Genomic DNA, 14,778 nt, shown 5'->3' with positions numbered 1-14,778 from the left:
GTGTATTCTACTTCGCCTTTTTCCTGCTCTTCTTTGATCACCTCATATATTTAGGGTTAGGGTTAGGGTCTACCGTATGTTGCAAGCACGTTCACTAATTTTGATATGGGGATCTTTATCCCCTGACCTTGTGCCCTCAGATTCGATTAGAGGGAAAATTCTTAGTAAGACGGGAATTGATAGGCAAGTTCTCTATAACATTTTCATTAACCGGACTTGAGTTAACTGTATTTTAACTGCTTTCTTTTTCTCTATTTCAGAGAGAGAGATTTGAAGCTGAGACCACCATTGTATAAAATTGTGTTGCAGATTTAAACTTATTCATAGACTTCATAGGTTCATAGACTTTTTTGACAGCACTGTCATTGTGTAAATTAATGTTTATATTTGTTTACACAGTCATGATCTTTTTTATGAATATGTTGTCTTCATGTTAAAATGTATAGACATTTAACCACTTAACCCTTTGTAAACTCAACACTCTGTGCTTGGTCTGCTTTAAACCGTGCCTTTTTTGCAAAGCCTTTCCCCTGGAATAGTGATGCTAGGGATCAAGTGGTTCATGTAAAAAACAAACACTGTTGAAGAAGACTACCAGTCCACAACAAATCTCATGCCAACATTAGCCGACGAGATCAGCTATTTTTGGCAAATGTTCCCCCCAGAATAAGCATGCTGTGGTTGCAGTGGTTAAGTATTTTCAAGTGGTTATCTTGCAATCTTATTGGCTCCTGAGTATAATTAAAGGTGATGATGATTATCATGATGATGATGATGGAGATTCAAAAGCACAAATTACATTTATTTTTCATTGCTGAATACTAATTTTGACATTTTTCTAAAAATATCAGTAATCGGGAAAATAACAGATCTCCCACTGCATAACATCGCAATGAGTTGTGAGCTTGTAAATCCTCTATTTTCATGTGTGTGTGAGTGAGTGAGTGAGGGAGAGAGAGAAAGAGAGAGAGAGAGAGAGAGAGAAAGAGAGAGAGAGAGAGAGAGAGAGAGAGAGAGAGAGAGAGAAAGAAAGGTGAGAGAGAGATACTACTCAAACAGCACGTGGGTGCACATTAACATAACAGCTGCACCCATTGCTTTGGGTATCACAGTTGTCACCCACAACAATGAGCAACGAGTTAGACCATGTCATGTCACTCTCACCGTTGGTGTAAAGTAACTAAGTACATTTACTCAAGTACTGTGTACTTAAGTACAATTTTGAGAACCTAATACTTGAGTATTTCCAAATATTGTACTTTTACTCTACTACAATTATTTGAAAACTTTACTTACTACTAAAACATACGTTAACCACTTTAGCCTGATTTTATACCTAGGCCATTTGAAAATAGCCAAATCTGTACATTGGCTATTTTCAAACATTTTGTACTTTTTTGTAACTTTTGGTGCCATAAGTATAAGTATATTTTGCCAACGCTTTCGTACTTTCACTCTTGAATTCCGGACATTTACTAAACAGATTATTTCTATATTGCAGTATTGATAGTACTTTAGTAAAAAATGTGAATAGTTTTTCCACCACTGACTCTCACTTCCATGGAGAGGGACTAACACACACACACACACACACACACACACACACACACACACACACACACACACACACACACACACACACACACACACACACACACACACACTATATAATATTTGGAAATATTGTCTTAAGTTGTAAAGTATACACTATGATGCGAACATGCACGGTACACCGTTATTAGACTTAATTTCAACTTCTTGTATTCTACAATTTAGCAATTGTAGAAATATTAGCCCTTAATTGTCGAATGTTTAAGCATGTTCTAATCATGTATACTTTACTTTAGACTATTTTTCAAATATGTTTTACATTTTGGACAAAATAGCCAATTTTACATGGTGTCATGGTCATGGTGAAATGGTGTTTTACAGGTGTCCAGATGTCCCTAGTGCCCACCTGACCTGTTATCCTTTGACTCAAGTACTGGGGTTGAGTACTTTGGCCTTAGTACATACAGTATAAAGAACACTAATGCGCATGCATGGGGCCACACCTGGAAGGAGAGAGATACTTCCAGGGGGAGTATATGCGTTAAGTGAGCAAGTTTCTATGAAATGAGCAGAAACCTATGGCTGAAACCCGTTTTCGTCTCAGGTGGGCCCGCCCTTCAGTTGAAACCACCTGCTCTATAAGAACCTCACTCAGAACACAAACAGTCAGAAAGGCAAGAAGGACTGCACTGAAGGGACAACTAAATAACTACTGAACTTCCAACTCAGTTTGCCTTATAGCTTACAAATTGACACGCAAGGCATCTCTGCTGCAGAATTAGAGCGGGGAACACGCTGTGAAGAGCACATTTGACAAGCAAGTCGCATCTCTTTCATTCACTTCTAAAATAATCGGTTTCAGCACAAAGAGACGTCACCGGCCTCACGATGATGCAAATGGCAGAGAGACGCATCCACAAGAACAACCTCTTCAGTGCCATGGACCGCTTCATGGGCGCCGTCAATAACATGGACCAGACAGTCATGATGCCCAGCATGCTGCGGGACGTGCCCATGGACGAGGACAGCGAAACGGGCGCTCCCAAATCCAACATGGACGACGGGGACATGTACAGCTACTACCAACTGCTGAAGTCCATCCGCCAAGACATGGAATGGGGCGTCGGGCGCACAACGGCCGAGGGGAGGCCCAAGGACAGTGTAAGGATCATCACTCGTTACAATTCATCAGCGTCCTTGTCGTCTGCGTCGTCTGTGTCTTCGCTGACGTCCGAGGAGTCGGACGAGGAGGACGAAGACTTGGAGAAGCAGTTCCAGTATCACCTGACAGGCCTCCAGGGGGTCCTCTCCAAGCTGACGCAACAGGCCAACTGTCTAACCAACCGCTACAAACAGGAGCTTGGTATCGGAGAATATGGCAAGACAACGCCGAAGTGGTAGTGATCAGAGCCTTGGATAGAGAGTTCTGAACTTCTGCCAATGCGGGGTCAGAAACAGCGCCGGTCACGTGGTTAATGTAACTCGAAATGTCACTTTCACCCTCATAGACTCCAATGCATTCTGTAAACTTCCGGTTCATACTTGACCCTTCTCAGGGGCACACCAAAGGTCCCCAGGCACAGTGGTTGAGAAACACTGCTCTAATGTATTTAAGCAGCCTGTCAAACACAATGCTTTAGAGGCCGCGGCCGATGACCGGACGGACTTTGGCACTCGCCCTTACTGATGCTTTAAGCCTGTGCGATTCACCTATTTATACATTTATTTAAAGATGCATAACTTATTTATATGTTTATTTAAAGATGCATAACTTATTACCTCGCAAAATGTATTTTAGTTTTAAAGTAGGTTGCCTTAAGTTTAACCTTTAGACCTGGCTGCAGGTGATGCTAACAATGTCAATCTTTTATAATGATGTTAGCATGGAGGGAGGCAGATGCTTTCTCAAGGCTTATGATCTAAATTTTCTTTATGGCCAATGAACTGGAATCAACTGACATTTCATCAAGGAGAATAATGCAGGTTTGCATGAGATGTGAGATGTTCTGGTGTTTTCTTTACAAGGTATTACTTGAGATATTCAAGCCAAATTCCATTATTAGAATGAGAAAAACATTTTTTGTACTGTATATGGTTTCTAATTTATTTTACTGAAATGTTGTAAATATATTAAATACGTTTTTAAACAAACTTCATCTTTGTTATGCATTTCTTATTTCATACCACAAATAGTTTCAAGTTGTATTATGTCCTATTTTGTCAACATGTCAATATTTTCCTTTCATAACTCACTGTTCTCAGGCAGTTATCTTTTCAATTAATCATGAATGGGTCTTGAATGAATTCAGAAAAACAACACCACACACAATCTCTCTCTGAAGCAGCCCTGCAAACATTTGGCCAGGTGTTAAGTTGAAGACAGTACAGGGTGACAGGCAGGGGTGTCGCACCAAATGCTGGGTACAAGGATTCACTGCGGGGCCCCCATGAATGTTCTTCTTAGGGGGAGGGGGTTTAACCCATTTAGACTGGGAACGCAATCAACGCATTATACGCATTATTTTGCAGCTTTAACTATTGAAAAATAGCAGATGAACAAGCTTGAGTACTGCACTGCAAGCTTGTAGATCTGCTATTGTTGAAGTCTTTGAATATTTCAAATCCTTGAAAAAACAATGTTTCTATGTCAGTGGTGCTCAAACCTTTTCATGAGAAAGACCCCCCAAATTATATGTATTTGGCCCATCTCAAAATATTTAGTTCCAGGAGCAAAATTTGAGTTACAAATATTCGCTTAAAAAATACACATATTCAAAGATTTGCACACATGTTCACGACTTTAAAGCATAAAATAATTAAGCCCCCTCCACCTAGTAACTCAGTCCCACCTTTCCCCCCGTTGTGACGCCCCTGTGTATAACTATTGTCCCCGGCTTCCAGAAGGTGTCATAGCTGTTTCCTGTTGCAGTTCATTTGCCCATAGCTATCCATTTGTGTTAGTATTTCAATCACATTTTATCACCACTTGTTCTGTGAATGCCTGCATTAGTAGTATAGCCCACCCTTAAGAATCAAGACTAAAGGCTTAATTTATGCTTCAGCGACTGTGTTGCACATGAAAGATTATTTTCCAACTGAACTTCAAAGGTTCTTCAGATGAAATGTTTTTGCCATACACAAAATATAAATCAGCTTTAAAAGGAGGTAAAATCTTCAGTGTTATTTTAAACTCTTCTTCTTTCATATATCACTGTCCTTGATGATTGGTTGACAAAATTTTATTTCACAAGATTTCTTGTTACTTAGGGTAGGCCATGGGGCTGGCTGAGTTTACAAAAGGAACCAAATGGACCCTTATGGGTTCATTTAGTTCCATTTGTACTTTATCATAGTTCAGTTATCACTGAGGATTTTCAAGGCTGAAATCAGTGTTTGACCCACCTAAGTACTTTAGTGACCCCAAACTCAGCCTCTACATTTGACCTACAAATCATATCTCTGTCTCAGACCCCCGCACCCAGTGAGGCTACGTCCCACATGCTCAACTGACCATGGGGTTGGCTAAAAATGACACAGGGGGTGGGAGCTTTGGGGATGACTGGGCTGATGGATCAACATGCAGCTGTCATTCTACGAGCTTGCTGGGCCTGTGTCTGTCATTTCCCCCTCAGGGCTTCACTGGAAAGGTAGGGGGAGATCATGACTGGGAAAGCTTAGCTCAGCTGGGCCAGTGGAGGAGGAGGGCTACCGCGTGTGATCAGTGCTAATGGGACCCCATGCACAACGTTCAACCAGAAAACCCTGAAAGAGGACGTTTCCAGGACACTGGGAGTAAAGAGGAGAGTCACTCAAGAGTCACGGGACTTGTTCTTTCACAGCGGGAACCCTGGAAAACGGTCAAAGAGGAGGCCACCGCGTCCAAGAGAGAGGTTAGGGGAGCTGTTAATGCAACACGATCCTGCAGGTCTTCTTGGCCTAAAAATACCCCTGAGCAAGAGAGCGAGCGCCATCTCTATCTCCTTAATTACTAGGTAATAAACGGTTTATTTCCCCCTATTGCACATGGTGAGGCCGATGCCAGAACAGCAGTTTGATTTGAATCTAGCCCAGTCAAAAAAAAAATATTGTGCCATAAAAACTGCAGCTTGTAAAAAGCATTTCTGGAATAATACATGCCAAAGATGTCATATTGAAAAAAAGACAAATTATAATCATGTTAACTATAATAGCCAAGTCTAGATGGGATGCTTTTGCGCGCTTTATGAATAGATCAGTCCAGAGACCTGCATGCTAACACCTGCTTGGGACACAGAATACTGACCTGTCCAGTCACTACCTTGGCACGCCTTGGTGGAAGCCATAAGAACTTAAACCACTGCAACCATGAGGAAAGCTGAGGTGCAAATGACCCTCAAGAAAGGCGCAGGTGATGGGATGGCTCCCGGGGCCGCGCCACCGAGTCCCATCATCCCCCCGAAGCGGTCCAAGGCCAACCCTGACCAGGTGGTCCCGGACTCGCGGGGCCCCTCTCAGCCGAGCCCGACCCCGCCCGTGTTTGTGCGCAAGATGAGGAACGCCGCCGTGGGGACCGGCTGCGACATCCGCCTCAAGGTGACCGTGACGGGGGACCCTCAGCCATCCCTGTACTGGTATCACAACGAGGACCTTCTCAATATGGACAACCAGGAATACGGAGGGTTGTGGATTAGGGACTGTAAGCCCAGTGATGCTGGACTCTACACCTGCATCGCCAACAACCACCTGGGCGAGGCGCGGAGCAGCGCTGTGTTGGCTGTCCTGGATCTCGGTGAAGGTAATGTTTTTTTCTCAATCAAATTAACTCAAATGGACCCTTGTGGCTTTGTTTGATACCATTTGACGCCTAAGGATCCATGTGGTTCCATTTGTACTGTACAATGTCAAGAGTTAAAGTAATAATGATGACTTCGCTGTGTGTCTTGGATTGTCTCAGATATTTTCAGGAATATTTTAGAGCTCCTCACAACTGTTAGTTGTGTAACTGACTAAGGCAAGCTTTCGTCAAAATACTTTTGGTTATTAAGTGTCTTTCCACATAGGCACATAGCCTATGATGTATTCATGCAAATGGGTCATATCCCATTCATTATAGTCCAGATAAGCAGTTATCCCAGTCATTACCTGAGATACCTACAGGTACGTACTGTATTGTTAGTTTAATGATCAGCATAATGCCAATTATTGCCAGAGGGTTCACTGTTTCTGTAATGCTGGAACAAGCGCTCCTCTACTTACTTAGTATCATTTTGGAGACACAATATCTGGAAATAAGGAATACCAATTTCTGCTGACAATGACAGTATTTCTGAATTTGAAGAAGTGGGGTCAAATGCTATAACATCACAAACATCATGATTGAAGTACTGTTTTCATTTATGTAATTCTGGATTAAAATAAGTAGAGGCTTAGTTGCAACATCACATTATTGGTGAAGGATGAAGGGTTTATTGGTTTCAAATTCAAAGGCCCTTTTTCAAGAGACAGCATGAGGTTCTATACAAAATGAAGATGCTCAAAATAGCCTAAAGACAATGGATTGCTTTGTATTGCTTTTGAAAGCCAAGAAAGAGGCTATAAAGTTATGGCAAAGTATTAAGTTATGACAGGGGCCTACTTGGTTGTTGGGGGGTCCGGGGGGGTCCGGGGACCCACAGGGGTCCGAGGGGGCCCTAGCAAAATGAGGAACAGTGTCAACACTTAAGCCCTAATAGAATTTCCGGCTTTTCAAAGATAGCAGATCTTCAAACTCACAATGTGTCGCAGCACAGGACAGTACAGTTCAGTTACAAGGTCTACTAATAGGATTTAAACCCAAGAAAGCACAATCAAGCGCATATCAATTTGGGTGTTTGAGAACACTATAGAGGACCCATGTTTATACCAGAACACGTTTGTTTTCTTTCATTTCTTTTGTGAAAACAAATCCATAAACTACTTAATTGACGCCATTGCAGTTTTTAATAGGTCTATATACGGTATTGTGGAACCATCAATTATCATTCAGATTATTCAAATTATAGTTCAGATTAATGAAAATGGCAGCCCATTGTATTATATAAATATTCCTCTCCCTTCTAAGTGCTTTAAAGGAGCACATTTTAAACCATATCTTCTTCATTGTTTGTTTCTCACTAATGTTTATTGTAATATGGCACAACTTCCTTCTCACTCTGCATGTCATTGGTGGGCTATGGACAGTTCAGAAACTTCTACCAATGACATCATCGATGGGGATTCCAAGCTAACAGAAATAGCCTTTCTCTTCCTGGAAAGCTACAACACTAAAATAGTAAATCCAATATTCTATTCTTGTATTAATCAAAAATAAATACAAAAACATGACCAGTATAGTCACTGTTAGGCTTCCACAACTGTCCACAGCCCTAACGGACAGAGTAAACTGAGATCATAACATCTTATAAATGAGTATTAGTGAGGAGGACCAATTGGCTATAATGAAGATAGGTTGGGTGGAGCTTTAAGTGAATGTTTGTTTGTTTCTTCTCATTGATGACTTGTTAAGAGTTTTGTGCTACTAAATCAATTTATAATTGACGACCATACAACCAAAAGTTGTGATTAGACTGAAGTGATCTTTGAACAGGTCCTGCAGGTTAGACCAACAGGACTGCAGTTACCCCAATACCAATAGGTAGCATTAGCTGGGGAAATCGCGCTCTTTTGAACGACCATCATTTTGACCGGAGGGTTATCGACTCACTCCACGGAGGTTAGGGTTAGGGTGAGGGTTAGAGTAGGGTGTCGAAAAGATGACATGTAGTAACAGCGACACGCTCTCGCATTAGCTTAGGTAGTTATTCACTATGATACTTTTATATATATATATATATATATATATATATATATACTGTATATAAACAGAGAACTCCTTTACAAGCATGTAGCCTACACTACGGTACATGTCGTTTCTTTGGGGGGTGCCTGCTTGGGGATAAACAACAAACTTTAGCGAAATGAACTCCATGATACTGAATGACATAATGTTGAGTTGTCTCCATGCAGACATTCAATTACTGTAGGTCATCAATACTGAGTTCCATTTGTGTTGTTAGACATGCAAAAAATAGCATGGCCTGTACTGTTTTTGTTACTTAGACTTGTTTTTCTTGACAACACATGTTAGGAGTGCTATTTAGCTAGCTGTTGTAGGCCTAGGTGTTGTTTAGACAGATGCTAGGTTCTTTGTTTACCTGGTGCCTTAGTTCCTTTGAGCCAGTAGCCTACATTGTTCTATCTGCACTCAAGTTACTGAACGTGACTAGTATTTACCTTTGTGTTTGTCGACGACTAGAGTTCATGCTTACTCTGTCTGCAATTTGTGATCTTGCATTATAGAGCATCTGTAAATGGTAGCCTAAATTGTGATTTAACGTCAAATTGATGGCCATTTGTGAAACAGTGCAACTCCATGCCAGTCCACTACCTCTCTGTTCTTAAACGTATCACGTTCATGACAGTAATCAAAGTTGGCATATCAGATTAAGACATTCATTCTGCTCTCCATTTTCACCTCCAGTTTGGGTCAGTTCGTAGCTTCTGTGTGCCGTTGCAGTTCCCAGATTCACAACAGACTATTACAGCTGTCCAATCACTCAATGCAGCCACGAGCCCTCTCTCTCTCTCTTCCCCCTCTCTCTCTCTGTGTGTCTGTTTCACTCTCCAGACCCCCCTCATCCCAGTTATTTATAATGTGGAATGTGCAGGGCCTTAGATTTTTGTGATGTTAATAGGCCACAAGTTTCTCCTGTTACACAGGAAGACATCACCGCTAATTTTAGACTGAACCTATGAGTTTATGTGTAGATCTATATTATCGGGAGGAGCAAAATGGGGAAAGAGTCATATTTGATACCTTAGCGCTTATCTCTTCAATGACTCTGGGCATGAAAATAAATGTCGATCCCTCTTGAAATGAGGTCGCAGAGCTTTCTCGAAAGGTGCAGCACAACCCAAACAATTGTTCATCCTTGTTAGCCCTATACTCATTAATCGTGCAAAAGGTTATTAATTATGGTAAAAACATGAAAGTCGTTTTCTCTGTTATTTTAAAATATTCAATATGCTATGCATTGTCAGTAACAGCAGTTATAATAATGCCCACAGTTTACATAGATAGCACACTAGCTCTAATAGCCTACTCTAGTCTACACCAGTGGGCTGTCACTATGAAATGCTATAAAGCCATTTTTACTTTCACTGAATCCACATTCTGTGGGTCCTCTTAAAACTGTGGCCTCTAATAGAATAGTCAACAGTGACTATACAGTGACTATACAGTGACCCCCCCCCCCCCCCCCCCCCCCCCCACACACACACACACACACACACACAGACACACACACACACACACACACACACACACACACACATACAACGACCTGCATACATAAAGTGGTTAAAAGTAGTGTGTCCTACTAGTTACTGTTCTGGGAAATGAACAATAAACAATGTTGGTGCCTGTTTTCTATAGCCAATAGGTAGATTCATACAGCAGCGTGGTTCTCAACCTTCTGTGAATCAGGCCCACTTGAAAATGTGACCACTTTAACACTCAGAGCATGTTTATTTTGATGATTAATCAATCAATTGTGTTCCGGATTATAAATAACAACAGCTAAATATAATTGACTGAAGGGAGGTGTAGGAGATAGGGTGTGCGTTGGCAGTGGTGTAAAGTAAGTACATTAAGTACTGTAAGTACACTTTTGATTTATTTGTACTTTACTTGAGTATTTCCAGTTACCAATACATTTACTTCTACTCCACTACATCTCGGCTCCAAATATTGTACTTTTACTCCACTGCAATTATTTGAAGACTTTAGTTACTAGTTACGCAGATGCAGATATGCATAATAATATTATAAAACATACATAAACCACTTTAGCCCTATTCTATACCTTGGCTATTTGAAAATAGCCGATACATGCGACGCGTTGTGAGCATGTAGATCTGCTATTTTCAAACATTTTGTACTTTTGAACTTTTGGTACTTTGAGTACATTTTGATGTCAATACTTTTTAACTTTTACTCAAGCAGCCTACATTTTGAATTCTGGACTTTTACTTGTAACAGAGTATTTCTACATTGCAGTAATTTATACTTTTACTTAAGTAGGACATTTGAGTACTTTTTCCACCACTGTGCGAGTGTGCGTTGGTAGCATCATTGTTGGAAACATGTTTTCTCCAGTGTTCCTACAGGTGTTATATAGACTACACTTGGTAAAACATTGTGTCTCCCTTTGGACAGAGTGACTGGATATCATAACTAGAATAAGCGCAGAGCTCCTCCAGGCCAGGTTGGCTACCCAGGGCCCACAACGTTTGGGAGTCAAACATAGGCAGTCAGAATGGAATATCACAAATCTGACTGATGTATCTTTATCACATTACTCCGGAGATAATGTGTACCGAGTTTTGGGATGCAAAATCCCGGAAAAAGTTTATGTTTAAAGTATAAATGCTTCCATGACTTGATCACATGACTACAGAGATGAGGTGTACAGATTTGTGTGAATTTGGGACAGAATCTGTAGGAGTAGTAACGAAAAGTCTGTTTTGAAGAAAACGCAAATTGACAGAAAAATGTTGTCAGGTGGAAATGGGCAGGGCCTATATAGGGAGTTGCGGCATGAGCCAAGAAATTCTGGGAACAATATCTTTTGACGGTATGACCTATGGTTCAAGAGTTATATGCCACCATGAGGCCATGTAACATAGAGGGTAGAGTTTCTTCCTTTACTTGGCCTGCTGGGAGAGTGAGTGCAAAGTTTCATGCTGATTGGGCCAAGCGGTGCCACACAAACAAACAGACACACACACACAGACAGATGTACAGGGTCAATAACATAATTTCCGGCCCTGGCAGAGAAAATAAAAGTCACTAGAAGTTGGTTTTAGTTTCAGTCGACCAGGAGAGAATGCTTGTAATCTGACAACTTGAAGACTTAAAGCAACAACAATAGTCTAGAACATGGGTCTTCAACAGGGGGGTCCCGGAAACTATATGGAATCTATGAAAAGGTTGTGGGGGTCCCTGCTTCATCTCTCTCTCAACTTAGGGGTCCTTGGCCTGAAGATGCTGAAGACGTTTTCAGGCCAAGAGAAGACTAAGTGTGGCAGTAGAGGAAAGGCCTTGGGGTCACCAAAATCTGTATCGTATCGTCCATCCTTGCGGAGTACGTGAATGCATTCTGCAAGTTTCACGGCAATCTGCCCTGTATGGTTTGAGATATCTTGTTTGCAGTAGAACGTGTTTGAAAGGAAAGGCAATGGGATCAAAAGTATAGGGTTCATCCTTTGGGGTGAATGAAGGTGCACAGCTAGTTCTGGTTTGGGAGTAAATACTGTCAAACCAACACAACCATCCTTAAGGGGGGAGGAGGGGGGGAGGGGGGGGGGGGGGGAGTGGGACTCAGTTACTAGGGCCCAAGGTGGAGGGGCCTTAATTATTTTATGCTTTAACTATTGGTGCCACACTGCGAGCTTGTAGATCTGCAATTTTTGAAAAGTTGTGAAAACTCTTGTTGTTGTCAACTCTTTGATATTTTAAGCGAACATTTGTAACTCAAATTTTGCTTCTGGGGGGGTCCCTGGAACTAAATATTTTGAAATGAGGGTCTGTGGCCAAATACATATCATTTTGGGGGTCCTTCACATGAAAAGGTTTGAGCACCACTGACATAGAAACATAGGTTTTTCTAAAAACCTTAGAAGATTTGAAATGTTCAAAGAAGAATTTTCACGATTTTTTAAAAATAGCAGATAAATGGTGCATTTATACACACTTTCATACACCGGTGGCAGAGGAAACCATGCAAGGCACCAACCTACTCACCGGGAGCAACTATGGGTTCAGAGTCTTGCTCAAAGACTCTTCGACATTAACTCAGGGGGAGCCCAGATTCGAACTGGGAACCCTTCGGGAACCCTTCATGCTCTAATAATGGTTTCTCTACCCCTGAGCTATGCCGCCCCACAGATCTACAAGCTCGCAGCGCGGCACTCAGTGCGACATGCTTGCAGGGCTAAAAATATAGTCCTGTGACGTTGCATTCTTGCTGGGATGATAAACTAGAATCCTCTCTCACATCTAGTTGCCATAGAATCTGTCTGTTTCTTCTGCGGTTCTAATGAATTATGTCTCTGTTTGGATTCTTTATGGTATCGTATTGAAACAGTTCAGACTGTTGTGCAGGTTGAATGAAATGAACGAAGAAAGAAGGGCTTTACTTATCATGCAACAAGAGACATCAGTACAAGCCGTAGGCTATTGGTTAAAAATAAGTACCAACCAGCACACACTACATGGACAGTGCCCAAAAGTTCCACTGCTAAACTCCTATAAAATTAGACGTAGAGTAAGATCACCAAACTAAATGTGTCGTCAAATGTCTTGTTGTCATAGCTTTTATATGGTCACTGTCGGGTGGAAACCTTGTATGTCCAAAATCGTTACCTTTCAGGAAAAACGTTCAAATGGATTCAATGTAGTTATTATTAGTCAGAAGCTCTTGTGAATACTTTTCATTTTGATTGATTGATTGATTGAATATTTTATTAGACAAAAATGAAGAACAGTCAAAACAAAAAAATGTAGTACAGCACAAGTACAATATTTATAAATCACACAGACAGACCTTCAGCACAGCGTCCTTATTTTGGGCATGTCATTAGAGGTAATTTATGAAACTTTGACTAAATAACTGATAACTAGAAGCAGTGCTCTTCCGAGCACAGGTCTCCACCAGGCCACACAAATCAGCCTGTTATAGCGCCACCATGAGGCTGATTTAAAAAATGTGGGGCAGAGGTTCTGAATTAGCATCCAGGGAGTGTGTGTGCTCAGTTTGGCAGCGATCGGGCCAACGGCGCCGGAGATTAGCTGGTAACAACCAGGCCACACAAATCGGCCTGTTATAGCGCCACCATGAGGCTGATTTGAAAAATGTGGGGCAGAGGTTCTAGATTGGCATCCAGGGTGTGTGTGTGCTCAGTTTGGCAGCGATCGGGCCAACGGTGACTGAGATTAGCTGCTCACAAACTGCGAGGACGCACGGACGCACGCACGCACGGACGGACGGACGGACGGACGGACGGACGCACGGACGGACGGACGGACGGACGGAGGGGAAAACATACTCTCCCTCAGCCTTCGGCTGGTGGAGACAATTACAAGCTCACAATGCACGTCATGACCTAGATTGGCTACTTGCTTGACACTGTTGTATGACGAAGTATAAACATGACGAAGCATTAATTCATGAAAAAAAAATGTAACATAAAAGAAATGTAACTTGGAGATACAAAGTTTCTGCCCAACAGCAAACATATTATGTAGGCTCTCAGCCAGCTTCACATTGGGATATGATAGGAAGTTTGCTTTGAACACGATGTCAGGGAATGTATACACTAAAATTCCTCTTTGACCCCAACCACATCAGAACAATCCCTGACCCACTTACTCTTGGGTCTCTCGACCCACCAGCTGGGAACTGTGCTCTTGTTTTGAAATGATGTCAAGCTATATCACCCATTTCAATCGTAGCGGAGTACCTATGCTTCTCAGAGTGATCCAACACTCAGAACCTTAGATGTTGCCGCTGAACCAGTCTTCATTCCAACATGGCACAGATAGTTTCCCAAGCGCCATGTTGTCCTCCTCTGTGACCACGGGTCTCGGAGATCAGGTTGAACCAAAATAACTCTGTGGAAACCCCCTGTGTCGCCATGTTCATTGAGCAAGCCAAGTAATAAACTGATGTTCCTTTATGGAAAGTAAATCAGAAACAGGTGCCAGTGGTGAAATTGTAGAGGTTTGGAAATCTACCTCTCATTACTTTCACCTTCTTTTAAATGTCGACAAAATCTATTTGGCTCATATTAATTTTGTAAAGATACACCTGGGGTACATTTGAAGACAATTGTTGTCACTAAGCTCAACATGGTCTTTCACATGTGACCAGTGTTCCCTTATAAAGGTTTGAGAGAGTCACTGGCTTGATACCGTGATTTGTTATTAGGATGTGGCCCTTTTGATGCATTCCCTTACAACTAATAGTGTCTGGTTTGTTACTGTAAACATAAACCATATATTATACAACGTATGGCTTCATTTTGTTAGTGATGAAGAACAGTTCTCTACTCAGTGTTTGCTGAATAAGTACGTATGCTGTAGTTACACTTGTTCAATATCAGTCACAG

At 41.6% G+C, this 14,778-nt stretch overlaps 2 protein-coding genes across 2 annotated transcripts in view; both read left to right on the top strand.

The window, feature by feature from the left end:
• Positions 1 to 2,439: 2,439 nt before the first annotated feature.
• Positions 2,440 to 2,952, top strand: LOC308308099 (mid1-interacting protein 1-B-like; the record flags this gene model as incomplete). The annotated part of the gene is made up of 1 exon (XM_080753468.1): positions 2,440 to 2,952. One exon carries the CDS (start codon positions 2,440 to 2,442, stop codon positions 2,950 to 2,952), a length of 513 nt encoding a protein of 170 aa, XP_080609594.1.
• Positions 2,953 to 5,895: 2,943 nt separating this feature from the next.
• The window catches only part of spegb (striated muscle enriched protein kinase b), a gene marked incomplete at both ends in the record, with an annotated part of 74,656 nt that continues 65,773 nt past the window's right edge, over positions 5,896 to 14,778 (top strand). The window contains one exon of the mRNA XM_080753467.1: positions 5,896 to 6,325. Coding sequence (XP_080609593.1) covers positions 5,896 to 6,325 — 430 coding nt within the window. The remainder of the gene's footprint in view (positions 6,326 to 14,778) is intronic.

This window comes from Nannobrachium achirus (genome assembly GCF_963921795.1).
Source record: "Nannobrachium achirus genome assembly, chromosome: 22".
NCBI lineage: Eukaryota > Metazoa > Chordata > Actinopteri > Myctophiformes > Myctophidae > Nannobrachium > Nannobrachium achirus.
The sequence above is the reverse complement of the archived record's forward strand: the minus strand, read 5'-3'. Positions and strand labels throughout refer to the sequence as shown.